Source organism: Lycium barbarum, chromosome 5 (genome assembly GCF_019175385.1).
Source record: "Lycium barbarum isolate Lr01 chromosome 5, ASM1917538v2, whole genome shotgun sequence".
Lineage (NCBI taxonomy): Eukaryota > Viridiplantae > Streptophyta > Magnoliopsida > Solanales > Solanaceae > Lycium > Lycium barbarum.
The window spans coordinates 138,185,733-138,205,525 of NC_083341.1; the positions used below are offsets into that span (position 1 = coordinate 138,185,733).

The following is a 19,793-nucleotide window of genomic DNA, read 5'->3' on the forward strand; positions in this document are numbered from 1 at the left end:
CTGAAGCAGAACAAAGGACTAACATCTTGGTAACTTGCTGCATTTTATTTCCTTTCATTTATAGATGTATAAAATGTTATTCCTGCAACTTCTTTTAACTAATCTGTGTTATCTGATATTCTCCTTGAACCTTTTGAATTGTACAAATGTCCAAGATAGAGTATGTTTGCTATACTTGGAGAAAATGAGGAAATATGCAATGACCAAAACCAAATTACAAATATTCTCATGGTTATTGTGTATTCTCTTCTCTTGTTTGTGAGGCGACACGGCTCCTTAGTTCTTCAAATGCCTTCATGCTTTCAGCATCAAATCCTCCAGCAAACTAAAAAGAGAGAGAAAAAAGAAAAGAAAAAAAAAAAAAGAAGAAGAAAGATTTCAAAGTCAGCTTGGAAATTCTTCAACCTGTATATATTTGCTAAGTGAACAAAATGCAGGTGTGGTGTGTATACCTGATGAACTCTGAAAGCAAAACGAACCCCTTGTAGAATCAAAAATTCTCTGTTTGGTTCCTTTTCAGGTCCACCCATGGCATCAAGCTCTGATGCTACACGTTTCATGTACTTCTTCGCCAATTGTACTGATGAAAGCTTGATCTGCAGAAGAAAAACATAGTTGGATCATCTCTGCAAACTTTTTCTTCCTTTTGGACGTACAATGAAGTGAAATCGTATTGTATATTAGTTAAAGAGGTTGACAAATCCTTGAAATTTGTGAAAACGCATTGAAGTGCACAGCCTAACCCGAATTAGGGAAAAATCATAGGCGATGGTAGAGTAGAAGGTACAGGTTTGGCAGATTAAAGTAGCTTTGGTCCAAACCCGGTAATTTTTTTTAAAAAAAATTCATAATATGTAAAAAGTACTATCAATTTAGAACCCACTAACTCAAAAGGGTTAGAATTCAGAACTCATAAACTTCAAATCCTGGATCCGCCTTTGGGAAAAATGAAGTGAAACATCACATTCTGAGGTTTTCTTGCAGCATGGTTCTTGGTGGAAAAGCTTGTGTTCTTAGGTTAAAAGCCTTGAGAAAGGAAGTTTCTTCAAACCAGTTTCTTTTCTTTCATTGTTGTACTCAACAAATTCACAAAGAACGCCACAGCGTTGTTCCTATATGAGAACATACCTTGCCAACAACACCTGAATCTTGCAACCAATCAGTAGGAATCCCAAATTCTCTGTATCGTGATGCAGCCATATCACGAGTACGCAATAGTGCATAAACACTCTGTTCCACCCTGGAATCCAGAAAATTAAAGGGGTAAGATAAACAAAACGAGCTAGCTATAGACAAGAATGAAATGATAAAAAGGAACTGCCACACATGAAAGGGTACCAATTCCAAATAAGTGGAAGTTTAAATATGGTCTGAAAATAGTTTGTTTAATAACCTAAATTCTCTAGTTTGTAGACAAGAGGCATCAATTTCATTAGAGACTTACTTTTCAAGCAACCTGTACATCTTTTTCAAAGCAGCATCACATTGAAGATTTGGGTCATCTACAAAGGTGGTTACATGCTTTTCTAGTTTCATTAGATCTTGATATTCGAAGGCAGCCTCCCTGAAAGCATCTGCTTTTCCCTCAGGCCAATCAAAGTGCTTGAGTACAGCTCGTTCGTCAACCTTGAAAAGAATCAATGGGATACACTGTTAATGAATGCTGAAGGTATATAATGCAGAAATTGCATGGTCTTGTCGCTTGAGAGAGATTAAGGGCCCGTTTGGACATGAGTTTCTTTTTCTCCCTTTTAAAAAAAAAAAAAAAAAATTGAAACATTGTTTGGTTATGCATGGAATGATTTTTTGGTTAGTTCGGAAGATGAGGTTTTCAAATTTGAAAACCAGTTTTTCAATTTTTTCCCACTCACAAAACTTCAAACTCTTTTTCAAGTGAAACGTATGTCCAAACACAACTTCAACTTTCAAATACTACTACTTTCCAAATATCACCCATTTTATGTTCAAACACCTATAAATTTAAGCATCACACCAGATAGAAGTATGATTAAGAATATAGTGATATCCATGTCCTATTTAAGGAATAGGGAACTTGAAGGTATAATTGTCAAGAGGAAATACCAAGAAGGAGAGTTCTTCGTCTAGCCAGTTCACAAACGACACTAGATCCTCAATATTGGTAAATGAAGCAGCACGAACTTCAGATGCCAATGACTCGACGAATTCACCTTGGCTTTCCACATCAGCTTTCACCTGGGTTTTGCACAATTCTCCTTTGGGTCAGAATAGGGTAATAAGCACATGCATTATTCAAAGGAGTAAAAGAGAAGTTCTACATACAGCTAAGAGGAACGTGGATTTGTTTGCTATCTCCCCGATCATGTTGCTTCTTGCGTCTGATGTGTTTGAAGTAGTGGTTACTAAAGCTGATGTCTCCTTCTTTGACTCGCGTTTCATCAATGATTGGTAGAATTCAACTAATTCAGGAGCACGATGGACCTTATCACCACCAGCTCCTCCTTTCATTAGAGATCCAGGAGGAGGTGGTGGTCTAGGAGCGCCTCCGCCAGGTGGCGGTGGCGGTGGTGGAGCACCAGGTGGTGGAGGTGGTGGGGGTGGGCCCCCACCGCCAGGTGCTCCACCTGTAACATTATTACCAGCTGGAGCAGGTCCACCTCCTGATCGAGTAGGAGGTGGACGAGGAGTCCTAGTAGGTCTTTTCTCAATATTAACAAGTTTCATTTTGCTCACCGCTTGAGAGTCGGTTTTGCTATCACTGGTCTGCTCAGCTGAGTCACCAGAGGCAGAGATCACCGGCAAAACTGCTACAGACCCTGGCAATGACACCGGCTTCTCTTTCAGCTGAGAAAGTTTCGGAGGCAAGGACTTCTCGAACCTTGCTACTCTTGCTTGCTCGGCTTTAACCTTAATTTGCTTCTCTCGTTCTACGGCCAGCTTATGTCTATCTTTGAATGCTGGATACTTCTCATCTAACACTCCTTCAACTGATTTCGACATTAGAGAGAAGGACGATGCAACTGAGTTCAGTGCCTCAGCAGAATTCTCTTGTGTCCTAATCGGCGGAAGCCTTGGCATTTCAGGGGAATCATATTCCTGCTCAGCCGTTCCGAAACTAGTAATGGCTACTCCATCACCCGCGTTCCTAAGCATTAAGGATTCCAGCGGGCCCCGCGGCCTAACGCTCATACTCATCCTAGCAGGAGATGCTCCCCCAAGAGATCTTGCTGGTGAAGACATAACACTAGAATCATCTTTACCTCGGCTGCCCCATTTCTTCAACTTCTGGATTAAGTTGGGCTTTTTACTGAAACTACTAAATCTGCTAGTGGAACTGTCAATAGAAACATTATCAAAGTCTTCACTACCGGGTGAAGATGGCTGCGAGAAATTGCTTTCGAGATCCGTATCTCCTTGGCCTCGTTCCGATCCTGCGTATTCTAGCATCAACTGTTTGGCCTTCTGCTGAGATCTCGGGCTCAGATTTTTACTGAGATCACGAGCCGATACCTTTCCTTGAGGAGTTTGGTAGTTCCGTAGTTCAAATCTTAAGCATGCGTTGACCCAACGAAGATAAACTAGCTCTTCAACTTCACTGAATCTGTTCATCTGAAGTCCTTCTACTTGTTTTAGAAGATCTTCATTTGTGTGCTTCAAATTAGTTACCTCTTCCCTTACCTGGGCAACCATTTCATTCTGCAGCAGCATGCCAAATACAAGTCAGGAATTAGATGGCACCAGTTCACACACTAACCAACAACATCACTAAAATTTCTTTACATTTGTTTCGTGACAGTTATTAATTTCCGTACATGAAATTTCTCGCGAACATTCAGCTAATCAAATCAATATGACTGGCGCTACAACCCTGCCAACGGGTTCGGTAGAACCCACTAACTTTGCCCTAGACCCTGTATTTGTTTTAAAAATCCACTTAATATGTATAAATAATTTATCCAGAACCCTTTAGGTTTTCTTTCTTGAAACCCGAACCCATAAATTCAAAATCCTAGCTCCACCTCTGCTCACAGTTGACTCTACATTTCCGAAACATTTTTGCAGACTTGAAAATAGGGAGTAGATGCATAAAGAAAGAAGAGCTATAAGCTGGAAACACAGAAATTTTGTCCTAAACTTGATCAATTACATGAAAATACTGGTATCAGAGAATTAAAATTTACCTCTGTCATATTGGATAGGTTTGCTATTTTAGATTCAGCAGCATCCAATTTAATAACAAGCTCTCTCTTTTCATGCTGAAGTTCTCTGTTCTTCCTCTTAAGCTCCATAACCTCCACTTCCAACTCCTTCACAATTTTAAGTTTCTTGTCAACGTCAGAATCTCTCTTGAAAGCTTCTTCTTCCTTTTCTTGAAGTCCGCTAACATGTTGTTTGAGCAACAACAACTGAGCTTTTGTTTGATTAGCTTCAAGTTGCATCTGCCGATGCAACTCTTTAATCTTGCTCCTAGCAGCTTCTAGATCTTTCCGAGCAGTAGTTCCGTGGAAAACCTCTTCTTGAAGCTTTTGTTTCTCGGCCTGCAAGGTATTTATAGTAATATTGAGCATGTCAATCTCAACAGACTTAATCTTGAGCTGCTTTTGTAACTCGACAATATCCGATTCTTGTTCCTTCAAACCATAATACTCCAGCAACTCCCCTTCGAGCTTCACTTCCCTTTCCTCGAGTTCCTTAACAAGGTTTCGTAATCTTTCCAGTTCGTTCGCGTTGTAGGCCATCTCGGTTTGGTAAAACTTCTCTCTCTCTTCTCTTGCTGTATCATATTTGTCGTTCGGTAACGGAAATTCGATCTCACCGGATAAAAGATCTTCGAATTCAGGGAAAAGATCATCATCAAGATCAAGCTGGTTACCCTGTGCTGGATTTATAATTCCATTGATTAATTTAACTTCTTCTTTCTCCTCTTCCTCATCCTACAAGTTATCAAACAAAAAAAACACATTTCCAAATACAGTCAGACTTCTCTATAACAACATTTCACTTCCACAAGCATATGTCTATGGAACCATCTTTCATGTCATTTATATTATATTTTCTCTATAACATTTCACTATCGCAGCCAAAAAATATCAAAACAAACGACGTTGTTATAGAGAGGTTCAACTATAACTCAGTATCAAATTGTTCCTAAAGAAGATATCAACACTATCAAGCAAAAATAAAGATTACACAACTTTTTAACTTTTTCTCTATACTTACAACCACTTCTTTGAGGCTATCTGTCGAATACAAGAGCTGCTTCTTTTCGACCTCTTCCTCGCCTCGTTGTTCAGGCAATGGTTCACCATTTTCTATTCACCAAGTTCATAAAACAATAACATAAACACAAATTAGGCACAAAAACAAACTCTAATCACACATCTGAATAAATTTTCCCATAAAAATTGAAACTTTACAGAAACTGTTCTATCAATGTCCAAAACCAAATACTAATTAAAAATTGAATCTTTTCATATATTGCAACTGATCAAGAAAATTACCTGAAGTTTTGGCTAGAGGTTTAGCTGATGGTTTTTTGGGTTTTACATTTATCTGCTTTACTGCATAAGCAGCTATCGAAGCAGCAACTACTAAACCTACCCTGACTATCATGTAGGTATATTTTCAATGGAAAAAACTGAAGCTTCCACTCATTTAATAACATAAAATAATCCTCAAACATTTTTTCTGAGACCCCATAGCTCAAAACTCAAACCATGGGCTCATCAAAAATGGAAAAAAAGTAGTACCCACAATTGGAAATAGTCTAAAAAGGTCACCTATGTAGTTCTTGAAGGAGAATTATCATCTTATCAAGAAAGAAAAAAAAAGTTTGGCTTTTTATGCAAAGAGTTGTTGATAAGTAGAATTCTGATACACAACTGTCAAAAACAAACACATAGAACTATAGGGAACCACCAGTTTGTTGAGTGGACAGTGTTTGGCCAAAGAAGATTGACATTTTTGGAATTTTGGGGTGGGTCTGGACCTGTATACTTGTTGATATCAGAGGAATATTTAAGCAGAAAGGGACTGGAGTTATAGTAAAAATATGAACTTGGAAGTTGGAACTGGTGCCACCTAAGATTTCTGCATTCTTTACTCAAGATCTGTATATCCTAGTTGTGAAATTTTAGTTGTCATAAGACTCTGACATAGAGCCGTAAGTACTCTTTCATCCTTCAAGCCTTAAATACGGAGTCATCTTTGTTAGGGAGCCTCTAATGTGAAACTTCCCCATCAGAATTTGAATTTAGTCAGGGCCGACTAAGAGTATCGAACACCAGGTGAGAAACCAAATAATGTGTGGTTTAAAAGTTTTTGTTACAGGCTGAACCAATTTAGTGTTTAAGCGGAGAAAAATAGAGGGACGGACTTATTATCCACCGAGCATGAGACCGTGGGTAACCTTAGGATTTCTGGATTATAAAAAAAAATTATGAAATTTAGTTAAAAACTTTTTAGGTACTAATTTGGAGTAAAATTTTGTCTTTTAATGCATGAATAATGTCCCATTATTCTTTGCCATTATCCAGCTAATAAGGTGGCCTTTTTGTTAATTTATTGGGTTTCCAATTATGTAGGTAGAACTTAGATTACATACCACAAGAGTCAATTCTATACAGGAAAGAAGGTTGGGTCAATAGGATGATAGGCCTCTTTAATAGAATCCGGAGCCTAAAGGGTATAAAAATACACGGTTTTTACCAAAACGAAATGTCCAAAAATTATTATACCAAAAGGGGTATATCGTGGATCAGCCCACGATATACCCCAAAATATTTTTTCTGTGTCAGACCACCAATTCAACGAAAAACAAAAAAAAAAAAATTACTTGTATAACGTGGAGGGATCCACGTTATACAATATAAATTGTATAATGTGGATCAGTCCACGTTATACAATTATAACTTGTATAACGTGGACTGATCCACGTTATACAATTTATCTTGTATAACGTGGATTCCTCCACGTTATACAAGTTATATTTTTGCAAATACTCGATAACAAATTCATTATTGTTTGAAGCAAAAGTTTCAAATAATTTATTTCAGGCTCCATTCTCTCTTCTATCTTTACCATTAGGGCAACCTGTTATAGCTTCTTCTAGTACCAAAAATCCTTTCTCTTATAGCCGGTACTCCCAACTTTACATATGTAATATCCATTTTATCCTTGAAAGTTTTGCCATACATGAAGACTCCAATTCTATAGTCTATTATAGACTGTCTATCCTGTTTGGACCAGAAAACTTTGTCCCTGCAATTAATGAAACAGCTTGTACGCGTCCCAAAATTGCCTCATTAGATCAGGTAATGCCATTTTGAGTATCAGATCATCTTGAAATGGTTAAACAGCTCGTCTCTTTCCTATAAACATACCCAGTAAAATGAAATTAAACAAAGGTTCTGTATCACCTTCTTCATTGCAAAGGAAAAAAAATAACTTGTATAACGTGGAGGGATACAATATAAATTGTATAACGTGGATCAGTCCACGTTATACAAGTTATAATTGTATAACGTGGACTGATCCACGTTATACAATTTATATTGTATAACGTGGATCCCTCCACGTTATACAAGTAAATTGTTTTTTTTTTCGTTGAATTGGTGGTCTGACACAGAAAAAATATTTTGGGGTATATCGTGGGCTTTGCCCACGATCTACCCCTTTTGGTATAATAATTTTTGGACATTCCGTTTTGATAAAAACCATGTATTTTTATACCCTTTAGGCTCCGGACTCCTCTTTAATATATGACTGCTTTTATATTGGCAAGTTTTGAAAGCTTATATGATTATTCAACTACTAAAAACGGCGTAACAAAGATATTTTTTTAATTTTGTAATAATAAGATCACTCAACTATTAATAATAGTGTACCAAAGTCACGTTTCTTTACTTTGTAACAGAAAAGTTACTTTACTAAAATCATATCACGTCAAATATACTCTTAGCCGGAAAGTGTATTTCCCAATTTGAATCTCTCAATCAAGAAAATAATGTGATATTAAAGGAGGGATCCACATGAATGGTGGGGTCCAAATGTTCAATCTACTTTCAAAAATTTATTTATAAGTGTTTGGATGTTGGCCTAATAATACAGTTGGGGCAATGCAGAAGCAAAAAGAGCAAAGTTGAGATTTAATTCCAGCCTTAGCTTATATAGATCCTTGTGTATGGACTATATTAGCCTACGTAAAGCAGTTTAGTTATAACTTTACACGGTTTGACATTATTACCTTATGCAATCTCTTTTTGGCATAATTTGTAGTCCTTTGACTCGTCTTACATTTGGATAAACTTTGTCTCAGTAAGAGAACAAAAAGATCTTCACCATACACCATACAAACATAAGTTGGGATGTACTAATAAAGGTTGTGGTAGGGTGGATAGGATTTCTTCATTCTTAACTGGAGGTCGCAGATTCGAACTCTGGCTATGAAAAAAAATCCTACACAGTGTGAATCTGCATTAATCGGAGCTCCAATACGGATAAAGAACACCGATTGGAAACCAAAAAAAATATAGGCTTCCATGTAAAGCTATTAGGTCCCTGCAATTAGATTGGAAATTGATCAGCTGTAAAATTTATTTTTATTTCTTAAAATTTGGATATGATTTTTTTATTTTGAAAATTGTCTTTCCAGTATGCGATGTACAAGTAAGAGGAACAAAACATATGTGCATTCTGTATTTGGATAATTTTGCAATGCTGACCCACTATTGTAAAAGGTAAAAACACATAGCATAGGGAATATTTGTCGAAAGCTTGTGCGAGCCCCACAAATTTATTAATTTTGAGATTTTTTTTAAATTATGAATTTTTTTAAAAAAATGACATTAACATTGTATAATACAAAAGAAAAACAATATGAAATTTTCCATGCGTAATAATAAATGTACCTAACAACATACGAAATCATATTCTCAATTATAGAAAAAGAGCTTATTATAAAATAAAGAAAAATTTAGATGAAAATGTTCTTTAGCGTACCCGCTAGACAATGACAAAATGTTTTTACCATTTTTAGCCATATAAAGTTTATTGTACACAATCTTACATAGCATCCACAAAAGAACCAAATAACATAAAGTTTATTGTACGCAATCTTACATAGCATCCACAAAAGAACCAAATAACATAAAGTTTATTGTACGCAATCTTACATTGCATATCTGCAAAAAAAATGTTTCCACGACTTGAAATGACCTCCTGACCACACATCGACTATACTCTTTCAAGAAAATTGTGTTTGTGCCTCCATTACTTTCCATTTCTTATAAAAACAATTCATTCTTCAAAATACAACAAAAAGTTACTCTTTCAATTTCTTGAAATTTCTTTTACTAGTGACAAAGATCAACTCTCATCCATAAAAATAAATTGAGAGAAAGAAGAGATCAACTCCTCTTAATAGATCACAAGGTACTACCAAGGAAATATTAATGAGGAAAAATGATCATGACATTGACAAAGTGTGTATATCAAAACAGCTGGATTATTTAACTTATAGGACCCCTCCTCCCTATTGCTCCTCCCATTTCCATCTTCGTTCAACCTCCTCGAGAACTTTAACACGAGCTTGACTTTTCCTCGCTTCATCCTCGACCCATGATCTGTTTCAACAAAACATGCATTGTCAACCGTTTCAGGCCACTTAAGTCACTTCCGCTTAGGGGTGTCAAATGGGCGGGTTGGGCTGAAATTGACCCAATAAAATTGAGCTGAGGTAATAAATGAGTTGGGCTAACATTGGCCCAAAATTTATTTGGGCTGAATTGGGTTGGGCTGAAATGGACTAAAAATGGGTTGGGTCATGACCCGCCCAACTTGATCCAATTTTTTTGAAGGGTCTATTTTCTAGAAAAATATTTTTCAAAAAAATATTTTCTAAAAATACATTTTTCGCGAAAAATATTTTCCTGAAAATTATGTTTACGGATTTTTCGTGGAAAATATTTTTTAAGAAAACAATTTTCGTGGTAAATATTTTTCGAGAAAAATATTTTCCGTGAAAAAATATTTCCCTTCATATTGAACACACCACAAACTTATAAGATACATGATACAAGAAAAGTGTATATATTAAACAAATAAACTAAATCTCAAGCAACAAACCCAAATTTAAGTAAATCTTAAAAATGGGCTAGTATTGGGCTAAGTTGGAAATCACTTTAAAATGAGCTATGTTGGGTTGGACTGAAATCAGCCCAATATAAAATTATCTTGAGCCCAACCCATAAAAGGTTGGGCGGGTCATCACCTTTTGGGCCAAATTTGACACCCCTACTTCCGCTAACAAGTGTAAATACAAACAGAAAATACACCATCAGATCAAAAGAATTAGTTTCCCTCACCAAACCTGAACTTTACAATATCAAGCTTGACAAAAAAAAAAAGTCAAATGTAACATGTGAAACTCATTAATCTTTTTCTAAGAACTGTAATTTCTGAACGAATTGTGGCACATGCAAAATGATATTTCCCTTAATCTCCTTCCAGACGATCCCTCTAACTATGTTACAAGAGTAATTCATCAAAAAGTCTTTCAGAAGTACTATGATCATGTTTGTTAATAGAATGTGCCCTTAGTTTAAGCTTCTTAATCAACTTTTCAACAAATATATAACTCTTATGTGGTCTCGAATCTATGCACTATACAGCAGATGTATGCCTTAGCGAGATTAGTAAAATCTTCTATAGCTATTTAAGGTGTGTTTGGTATGGAAGAAATCATTTTCCAGAAAATGTTTTCTAATTTTCTCATGTTTGTTGGTCCAAAATGTTGTGGAAGACATTCTCTCTAAAAATATAAGTTCCTCTTAAGTTTCTTAAAAATGAGGATAAAGACTTCCCTAACGGAAAAACAAGTTTCAAAAGTGACATTCCAAGTTCATTGTCTCCTCTCTACCCACCCAACGCCCCCAACCCCCACCCCCTTGACCATTCCACCCCCTGCCACCCCAACTCCCCTCCCCATCCCACCCATAATGTTTTGCTATATTACATAAACGCTCTTGGAGTAATATTTTTCTGCTTACCAAACACTAGCAAATCTTTCCTACCAAAAAAAAAAAAAGCAAGAAACCAGCTTAATTTCCAAGAAAACATTTTCTAGGAAATTTTTCATAAACATTTTTCTTCGTACCAAACACACCCTTAACATTCACTGAACTTCTAGATGTTGAAACCTAAGTTGTGCGGACTCTTCACTTCCGATGCTGCACCCGTGGCGGATTCTCCAAAAATACACTACTTTTGGTGAATCCGACACGCACCCGTTGATATTTTTGAAGAGTCCGAGCAACATAGGACTTGAAACTTCATAAAGTATATAACAAGAAAAAGAAAACAACTATTACCAATTTCAAAAAAAGACAGAAAAAAACAAAAGCTACAATTAACACATATTTGTACCTTAGTTTTCGCAAAGCTTCAACCTCAGCTTCCAGCCTAGATTTTGTGTCAAGCAAAGCTTCACGCTTAACCTCCAAATCATGAATTGTAGCACTTAAACTACACTGCTCATCCACATGCTTAAACTTCTCACATGCAAGCCTTTCGGACATCTCATCAACCTCTTCCTTCAGACTAGAAAGTAGCTGCTTCTGACAATCTAGAGCTGCCTTTTGCCTCAGAAGTTCAGCTAGAGCATTCTCTTGTAGAATCTTTTCCTGTTCTAAATCACTAACAGAATCCAGATAAGCATTCTCTACCTCTAAACCACGACTTCTTTCTACTTCCATTTTACTCTCCCAAATCCTCTGTATTTCTCCTCTATCAAGAAGCTCAGACTTGATTTCTTCCATTGCCATTAGTCTTGATAAATTCTCTGCTTCAAGTTTTGACAGTTCACTTTGTATATATTCTTGCATTCTCCCACTTGTCAGTGACACAGCTGCCTGAGCTTTCGTGGATGGTTTATCAGGCTGAAATCGTTTTGCCTGTCCTGTAAATGATTATATATAGGCAATCAACAAACTTCCCAATTCATAGTTTTAGTGTACTTAGGCTGTCTTGTATGCACTAAATTCCTCCTATATTTTTTCATCTCCATCCCCACCCCCCCACCCCCTCAAAAAAAAAGATTTGACTGAATTAAGTAAATTAGTACTCCCTCCATCCCAATTTATGTGAAGGTTATGGATCTAAAAAAATCATAAATATTTATGTGGCTATAAATCGTGTCGTTAAGGATAAAATGGGAAGTTTAAAGCTAAATTGCACTAAATATAGAAAGGTGTCATTCTTTTTGGACTGACTAAAAACGAAAGAGCGTCACATAAATTGGAACGGAGGGGGTAAGATGTTTGCACATGTCAACGAATGATTGGGCGACATGCAAGTAGTTTGTGCATGGAAGCAGTGAGATTTTTGCAGTGTGCACCCTATAAATCTAATTCTTTGTGTAATAGTGCATAACAGAGAAAGAAAGAGACCAAAAACTCTCCGAAGAATGCTCTGTTCACCAGCCCGTAAATCCACAAAAAGTTCCACCAAAGCTTCAGAACTGATGTCCCTTACATCCAGAAAACCTATGTTCTTCCTTGATATCTGAACTGTAAACGGAGTCAGACATTCAGGCAGATAAAGGACGCCAAAATCTCAGAAAGTTGGAAGACAATGCCGGAGCATGGCTCTTCCCCTACCTCTTTGTCTATCCCTGGCATGACTTCATACTCTATTTTGGCTTTCCAACTAATTAGATCTTGACGAGATAAGAAACTGAAACAGAAAAACAGACATTAACTTAAGTAGAAGCATAGACGAAGGTAACAAAGGGAGAAATGAAATGAAGTGCAAAAAAACTAACAAAAAGGGAAGGGAAGGGAGGGGGAGACAAACATCGAAGTACCTATTGGGGAAAAAACAGACGCCCTGATCTTCTGAAACATTTGGAGTGGAAGCAAACTCCTTATTTGACAGCTTGCTAGGAATAATACCAGCCTCAGCTAGGGCTGGATCACAATTTTCAAGGAAAAACTGAAAATATTAGCTCTTTCAATGATGCTACTCCATCTCCCTCTGTCCCAATTTATGTGAAAGTGTTTGACTGAGCACGGAGTTTAAGAATGAATGGAAGACTTTTGAAACTTGTGCTCTAAAACAAGTCATAGATATTTGTGTGGGGGGTAAAATAGAAAGTTTAAAGTTAAATTGTTTCTATTTATAGAAAGATGTCATTCTTTTTGGGACTGACTAAAAAAGGAAAGTGTCACATAAATTGGGACAGAGGGAGTATATATTATGCTTGGTAACAACATGTCCAGCTTACATTGAATGGTGGAAAAATCAGGGTCTTCAACACTCACATCATCGAAGGCAGCAATTGTAGAACCAGAAAGCACGACTGATGGAACTATCCGATGCTTTCTACTCCTACAAGTCAAAAAAATGTTACAAAGATCTAGTTAGTGGTACTCACATTGTAGCTTCCTTCTAAAAAATCTAGCCAAAACAAATGCTGTTGATTCAAAATTACCTTTCCAGTTGTATATTTGCATTTACTAACCATCTTGCATATTCCCTCCTTGTACATAATTCATCTGCTTTAACAGCATCTTCAATGATCTGTATACTTTATATTATAATGGTGAAACTATGATTGGAACCAAATCTAAACTATAACTCTGGATGAAAAATGAACAATAGCAGCAGGAAAGCTTATTACTTTAAATGGAATAATGGTCAGGCAACTATACCTTGAGTTTCTTCAACACAAAAAGAGCTTCTTCTTGAGTAGAATCTACAGCAAAGGGAATTGTAATACGTCCAAGTACTCCTCTGGTTACTCCTTTAGTTGTAACATGGCTTGTCTCTTCAAAATGACAAAGAACCAGAGGTTTACGCCAGTGAGGAATAAAATTAAAATCAGAGCTAATAAACAGGACAGCCACCATTCTAAATTCAACCAAAAAAAAAAAAAAGGAAACTGGTACACACCATTACATTAAGTAAATTAAAAAAGAACATCTAATAGTAAGGCACCACGGATAGATGGCTTTAATGCCTATTTCTTCAAAAAGGCTAGGGATATCATTCATGAAGATCATTCAAAGCAGTTCAGGATTTTTTTCCCGTACAACAAGCTTCTGAGGGCTGTCAACAATACAGTGGTTACTCTAGTGCCCAAAACTTCTCATCCTGAAACTGTAAGAGATTTCAGACCAATAGCATGTTGCTCCAGAGTCTACAAAGTGATATCAAAGATAATTTCAAACAGAATTAAAGGAGTGTTGGAAGAGAAAATTGGCCAAAGTCAATCAGCTTTCATACCAGGTAGGCTTATTTCTGATAATATCATCCCAAGTCATGAGCTGATTAAGGGATACACCAGGAAACAGATCTCCCCAGATGCATGATTAAAGTGGACTTACAAAAAGCATATGACTCCATTGAATGGGTTTTCATTGAGCAGATGTTGAGGGAGATTGGTTTTCCCAGTAAAATGGTTCAGTGGATCATGATATGCACAAGAACAGTCAGTTATACTTTCATGCTAAATGGTGCTATATCAGAAACTATCCCAGCTAAGACAGGTCTCAGACAAGGGGACCCAATGTCTCCTTATATTTTTGTTATAGTAATGGAAATCTAGCCAGATGTTTGGGAACTCTACAACAAGAACCTGATTTCAATTATCATCCAAGGTGCCAGAAAATGGGGATTGTTCACCTCTGTTTGCGGATGATCTATTGATGTTTGCAAGGGGAGATTAGACATTTGTGCAGCTATTAAAGGAGCAAGTTTGAACTTTGATCTATTTTCAGCTGGACTGAAAGCAAATCTTAGCAAGAGTCAAGTCTAGTTTGGGGGTGTAGACTTGACAACACAACAGAGAATTTTGGATGTTTTGGGGTATGAGTTGGGTGAGTTACCTTCTAAGTACCTTGGTGTCCCTTTATCAACCGAGGGACTGACTTATATTACAAAACAAACCACTGGTGAACAACCCTCAGGGGTTGGCCTGGTGGCAATTGACTTGAGCCTTGGGGTGCTCCCTTTCAAGGTCTCAAGTTCGAAACCCACTGGGTGCAAACAATTTCTGAGGGCCATCGGACTGGGGAAACCCTGAATTAACCGTGGTGCACTTGCGGGAAACTCCTTGCCGAGGGCCTGTGCACCCAAGGGATTAGTCGGGGCTCAAAGAGACTCGGACACCCGTGGCTAATCAAAAAAAAAAAAAACACTGGTGAACAAAACCACTGCCAAGATCACCTTCATTTTTTGAGAATAACTGCCAAGATCACCTTCATATGCAGGAAGGTTCAACTTATCAAAGCTGTTCTACTTGAAGTCCAGCCGTGCAGGGTTCAACTGTTCTTACTGCCTAAGAAGGTAATGAAAATGATTGAGGCTGTATGCAGAAGTTACCTCTGGATAGATGAAGCTACAATTTCTAAGAGAGAGCACTGGTGGCCTGGGACAATGTATGCTTCCCTAGAGGAGCTGGTGGTTTAAACCTACTGGACCTGAAGATATGGAACCATGCTAATATTTGCAAGCTATTATGGGCATTGAGTTTAAAGAAGGAGAAACTGTGGATAACCTGGATCCATACTTACTATATAAAGAAGCAATCCATTGACACTGTGAATATCCCTACTCAAGCTTCTTGGATGGTCAGAAAAATCCTGAAAATGAGGAAAATATGGCAAACACTTGGTGATATCACCAATTTAATTCAGGGAGGAAAATTCCTTATCTCTAAAGTCTACACTAAAATTAGGGGTGATGTTCAAAATGTAGAATGGAAACACTTGGTCTGCCACAACTGTGCTGAACCTAAGCAGACTTTCATTTTATGGCCGCAACTGTGGGGCAGACTGAGAACTAAAGATGTGTTGTTGAAATGGGGTATATCTATGCCTGCTACTTGTGTGCTGTGCTCTCAAGCACCTGAAACTGCTGACCACTTATTTTTTTAGTGTCCTTACACTCAAACATTATGGAAGGCCATGTTAAAGAGTGGCAAAATGGCATAGGATGATACAAAGCTGGGAAACTGAATGGAAATGGGTCAAACAGAACTCTAAAAGCAAAGGGGCAAGAGGCACTATCTTGACGGCAAGCTTTGCTGTTGTGATCTACTCCATATGAATTGAGAGAAACGCAAGTATTTCAGACCAAATCTAAACCAATTGCTGTTATTCTTCACAGCAGATACAACTTGGACCATGCATCAGGGTTAGAGGAAATTGGAGATTGGAGGAATGTATTGGCTCATACTAGGCTGGATAGTTTGTTAGCAATGGTTGTTCAGTTATCTTGTAGGAATTGTGGACTGGTGGTATTTTTCTGGAGAAGGGTGGATTAGGAATATCCCCCTTGGTTTTGTAATGTTGCTCACTTGATAATTAATAAAATTTCCTTTAATTGCCAAAAAAAAAAGAAAAAAAAGTAAGCACCGAATCGAGCTCAAAATAAAATGACATGACATGGGTGAATGCTGGCCTGCCTTGAATGAGGAATTCTATTCAATTGTCTTCTCCTATAATTTCTATTTCAAATTATTTTCATTGATACAGCAAAGGATGGGAAGGGGGCAGACAAGCCAATTATTTCTGAAAGAAGGAAGAAATTCCAGAATAGACAAATTACTCCCAACCCAAATAAGAACACTCTAAAGAAGTATCATTACATGATTCAAAAAGTCTATGCAAAGACTAGCACTTCACATTAGACTAGTTCAAAGGAAGAAAGAAACAAGTCAACACCTTTTACAAGCATTTTATTGAGACTAATGCAATTACAGTAATCATATGCACAGCTTATTTTAAACAAGCAAACAGCATAACGTATTTTGGTGGCATTGAACCTGTCAAGCTCTAAACCTTACCCAAGACAGCATTTGTATCATCCAAATCAGAAACTCCCTCCACTGTTTCAGAAATCTGAGCACTTTCCATTGACAAAGCAGCAGTTTCAGCATCTTCTCCCTTACTAGCAGCCTCATTAGGTTCTAAATTATCATGCGACCCATGGAATGGCCCAGTAAATTGAAATTTGAATCCTATAAGGAGCACAAGTAAGCCAAAAATTGAACTACAGTTCCACAAAGCACTATAAACTACCCACTTATGGTGTGTTCGGTACGAAGGAAAAATGTTTTCCATGGAAAATGTTTTTCAGAGAAATAAGTGGATTTCTTACTTGTTTTCTTGTGCTTGGTATGTAAGCGAAAAATATTATCCAAAGCATTTGTATATAAGGAAATCCCTACTTTCACTAAGGAAGTCATTTTCCTCATTTTTAGGAACTTGTTTTCCTATAGAAAACGTTTTTCAAAAGTTTTGACCAACCGAACATGGAAAAAATGGAAAACTCCATACCAAACACAACCTTAACAAAAGCAATCCAACAATCCCAAAATCATACCTTTCTGGTATAGTGAAAAGTAGGAAGCAACACCAAGTCCAGCAGCAAGAGACACTGACATACCAATAACCAAGAATTTCGACAAACCTGCAAAACCCAATTTCTAAATACCTCAATTCTCAAAGAAATCACAAAATTAAATGTTTATTCATACCGAAACTCAGAAAATCAAGCAATCAATTATATCTTAATCCCAAACTAGTTAGGGTGGGCTATATAAATACATTTTATCTATTTAGCTATTATTTACATTTATATAACCAAAATTTCGACAAACCTCAATTCTCAAAGAAATCACAAGATTAAATTTTTACTCATACCAAACCTCAAAAAGCCAACCAATAGCTACCTTAATCCCAAACTAGTTGGGGTGGGCTATACAAATCCTCTATATCTATTTCCCTAATTCCCTCTATTCGAACCAATTTCACACCAAAACTCAAAATAAATTGCAATTAAAAATACCTTTCTTTTCCTTCTTCTTGACAAAAGATTAAGTTTTTATTAATATCAAACCTCAAAAAGCCAATCAATCAGCTACAACTTAATCCCAAACTACATGAGGAAAATTTTAATTAAGCAAAATACTTTTCTTTTTCTTCTTCTTGACAAAAGACTCAATTTTTATTCATAGCAAACCTCAAAAAAGCCAATCAATCAGCTACAACTTAATCCCAAACTACATGGGCAAATTGTAACTAAGAAAAATACCTTTCTGTTTCTTCTTTTTCTTGACAAAAGATTAAATTTTTATTCATATCAAACCTCAAAAAGAAATCCCAAACTACATGGGGCAAATTGTAACTAACAAAAACACTTTTCTTTTATTTTCCTTCTTGACAAAAGATTAAGTTTTTATTCATATCAAACCTCAAAAAGTCAATCAATCAGCTAAAGCTTAATCCCAAACTTCATGGGGCAAATTATAATTAAGAAATATACCTTTCTTTTTCTTCTTCTTGACAAAAGATTAAATTTTTATTCATATCAAACCTCAAAAAGAAATCCCAAACTACATGGGGCAAATTGTAACTAACAAAAACACTTTTCTTTTATTTTCCTTCTTGACAAAAGATTAAGTTTTTATTCATATCAAACCTCAAAAAAGCCAATCAATCAGCTACAACTTAATCCAAAACTACATGGGGCAAATTGTAACTAAGAAAATTACCTTTCTTTTTCTTTTTCTTGATAACTGGAGGTTCCACAAAGTCCCAACCATTGTACTCATCAAAAGCATTTGGATCAGAAATATTCCAAGAAACTTTTTCAGTATTTTCTGAAACTGAATTTGAGAGTGAAAATTTAGGATTTCTAGTCTTTAGGAGAAAAGGGTGTGAGGGAAAAATGAAATCTTGATGGTTAATGAAAGGGAATTTTGGTGGAAAAGTAAGTGAAAATGGGGTTATAGAAGAACACATTTCTTGACTGTATTTTTCTCTATGTACAACAGCACATAGAATTAGGGTTTTAGGTTATGTATGTAATGTTTTCTAGGGTTTAGATTTGGAGTTTGAAGTTGTTCTTCATTTCTTCAAGTGAGGAGAGTTGAGTATGAAGTAGCATCAATGCAGACACCTAACTGTGATGATGCTCTTATCAATGGAATCTCTGCTCTCAATTTCTTTAGTGTTCCTTTTGATGTACTATTATGCAAATTTGAATAAGTTGGAGTACTGATTTTTCCTTTTTATTTTTTATTTATTTATTTTATAATTGTGCACATTTTTATTGATTTTGTAAGGATAAAAAATTATTTACACGTGATATTTATATCAAATTATATTAGTTTATCATTATTAAGGTATAAACTAAAGTGAGAATGTGTCAAGTATAATCCAATGATAAGATTGTATTTCAAGATGTGTGTCAAATGTTAATCGGATTAGTATAAATACTAGGTATGGAATAATTTTAAATTTTTAAGAGATATCTGCTATCTCCGGTCAACACATGTACCGAGTAATTTTATCCACCAAACTAAGATTGACGGGAAGAAATCATCTAGTGTGTTTGCATCTACTGTAATTTAAATAGGCATAATACATAAATAGGCCCTCAAGGTTGGCCTCAGCTGGCAAGTATGACCTCCAACTTTGAGTGTGCATAAGTAGGCAGTTCAGCTTGTCTCGACTTTGTCAGTTGAACACTCCAACTTATAAAATGATTATCTAGACACCTCCAAAATTTATATGTTACGTCAGTGCCACGTTAACATTTGTGTTTACGTGTTCAACTGTAACACCCTAAATTTATTATTGGCATTTAAATAATCTTGCTCTTGTAGTAAATACTTTTATTATTTTTTTTGAGTTTAAAATTTTAGTTTTTGTTCATTTTTTTGCGCGAATTGCCCTTCTTTTGGGGTGGTCTTTAAATTTTGCTCCTCATATTTGTGTTCTTTAAATTATGCCCCTCATATTGCTGGT

General features: G+C 36.3%; 2 protein-coding genes across 3 annotated transcripts; both read right to left on the bottom strand.

Annotated features, from left to right (window-relative positions):
• Positions 1–24: 24 nt before the first annotated feature.
• On the bottom strand, positions 25–6,102 carry LOC132641836 (protein CHUP1, chloroplastic). Its single transcript, XM_060358927.1, has 9 exons — positions 5,481–6,102; positions 5,200–5,291; positions 4,161–4,913; positions 2,302–3,675; positions 2,083–2,214; positions 1,445–1,626; positions 1,129–1,240; positions 453–596; positions 25–325 (listed from the first exon to the last, which is right to left on the bottom strand). Exons 1-9 carry the CDS (start codon positions 5,590–5,592, stop codon positions 233–235), a joined length of 2,994 nt encoding a protein of 997 aa, XP_060214910.1. The 5' UTR covers positions 5,593–6,102; the 3' UTR covers positions 25–232.
• A 3,119-nt stretch (positions 6,103–9,221) lies between these two features.
• Positions 9,222–19,014, bottom strand: LOC132641838 (uncharacterized). 2 transcript variants are annotated; one of them, XM_060358930.1, is made up of 11 exons: positions 18,536–19,014; positions 17,365–17,451; positions 16,826–16,999; positions 13,689–13,804; positions 13,469–13,557; positions 13,262–13,359; positions 12,842–12,944; positions 12,636–12,711; positions 12,426–12,540; positions 11,404–11,935; positions 9,222–9,602 (listed from the first exon to the last, which is right to left on the bottom strand). In XM_060358930.1, the coding sequence occupies exons 1-11, from the start codon at positions 18,783–18,785 to the stop codon at positions 9,512–9,514; spliced, it is 1,731 nt and encodes a 576-aa protein (XP_060214913.1). In that variant the 5' UTR covers positions 18,786–19,014; the 3' UTR covers positions 9,222–9,511. The 2 variants fall into 2 exon arrangements, with proteins under 2 accessions (XP_060214913.1, XP_060214912.1); XM_060358929.1 differs by having other exon boundaries at positions 13,262–13,365; positions 18,536–19,013.
• Between the last annotated feature and the right edge of the window lie 779 nt (positions 19,015–19,793).

Bases quoted from the DNA above. Each gene is read 5' to 3' on its own strand.
- LOC132641836 (XM_060358927.1), bottom strand. From the start codon at position 5,592: ATGATAGTCAGGGTAGGTTTAGTAGTTGCTGCTTCGATAGCTGCTTAT. The intron at 3,676-4,160 runs GTAAATTTTAAT...ATGCTGCTGCAG, and splicing joins ACCTATCCAATATGACAGAG to AATGAAATGGTTGCCCAGGT. The intron at 2,215-2,301 runs GTATGTAGAACT...TGCAAAACCCAG, and splicing joins AATCCACGTTCCTCTTAGCT to GTGAAAGCTGATGTGGAAAG.
- LOC132641838 (XM_060358929.1), bottom strand. From the start codon at position 18,785: ATGTGTTCTTCTATAACCCCATTTTCACTTACTTTTCCACCAAAATTC. The intron at 13,366-13,468 runs GTAATTTTGAAT...TTTGACTTGTAG, and splicing joins GCAAATATACAACTGGAAAG to GAGTAGAAAGCATCGGATAG. The intron at 12,945-13,261 runs GTAAGCTGGACA...ATTGTGATCCAG, and splicing joins TGATTTTTCCACCATTCAAT to CCCTAGCTGAGGCTGGTATT.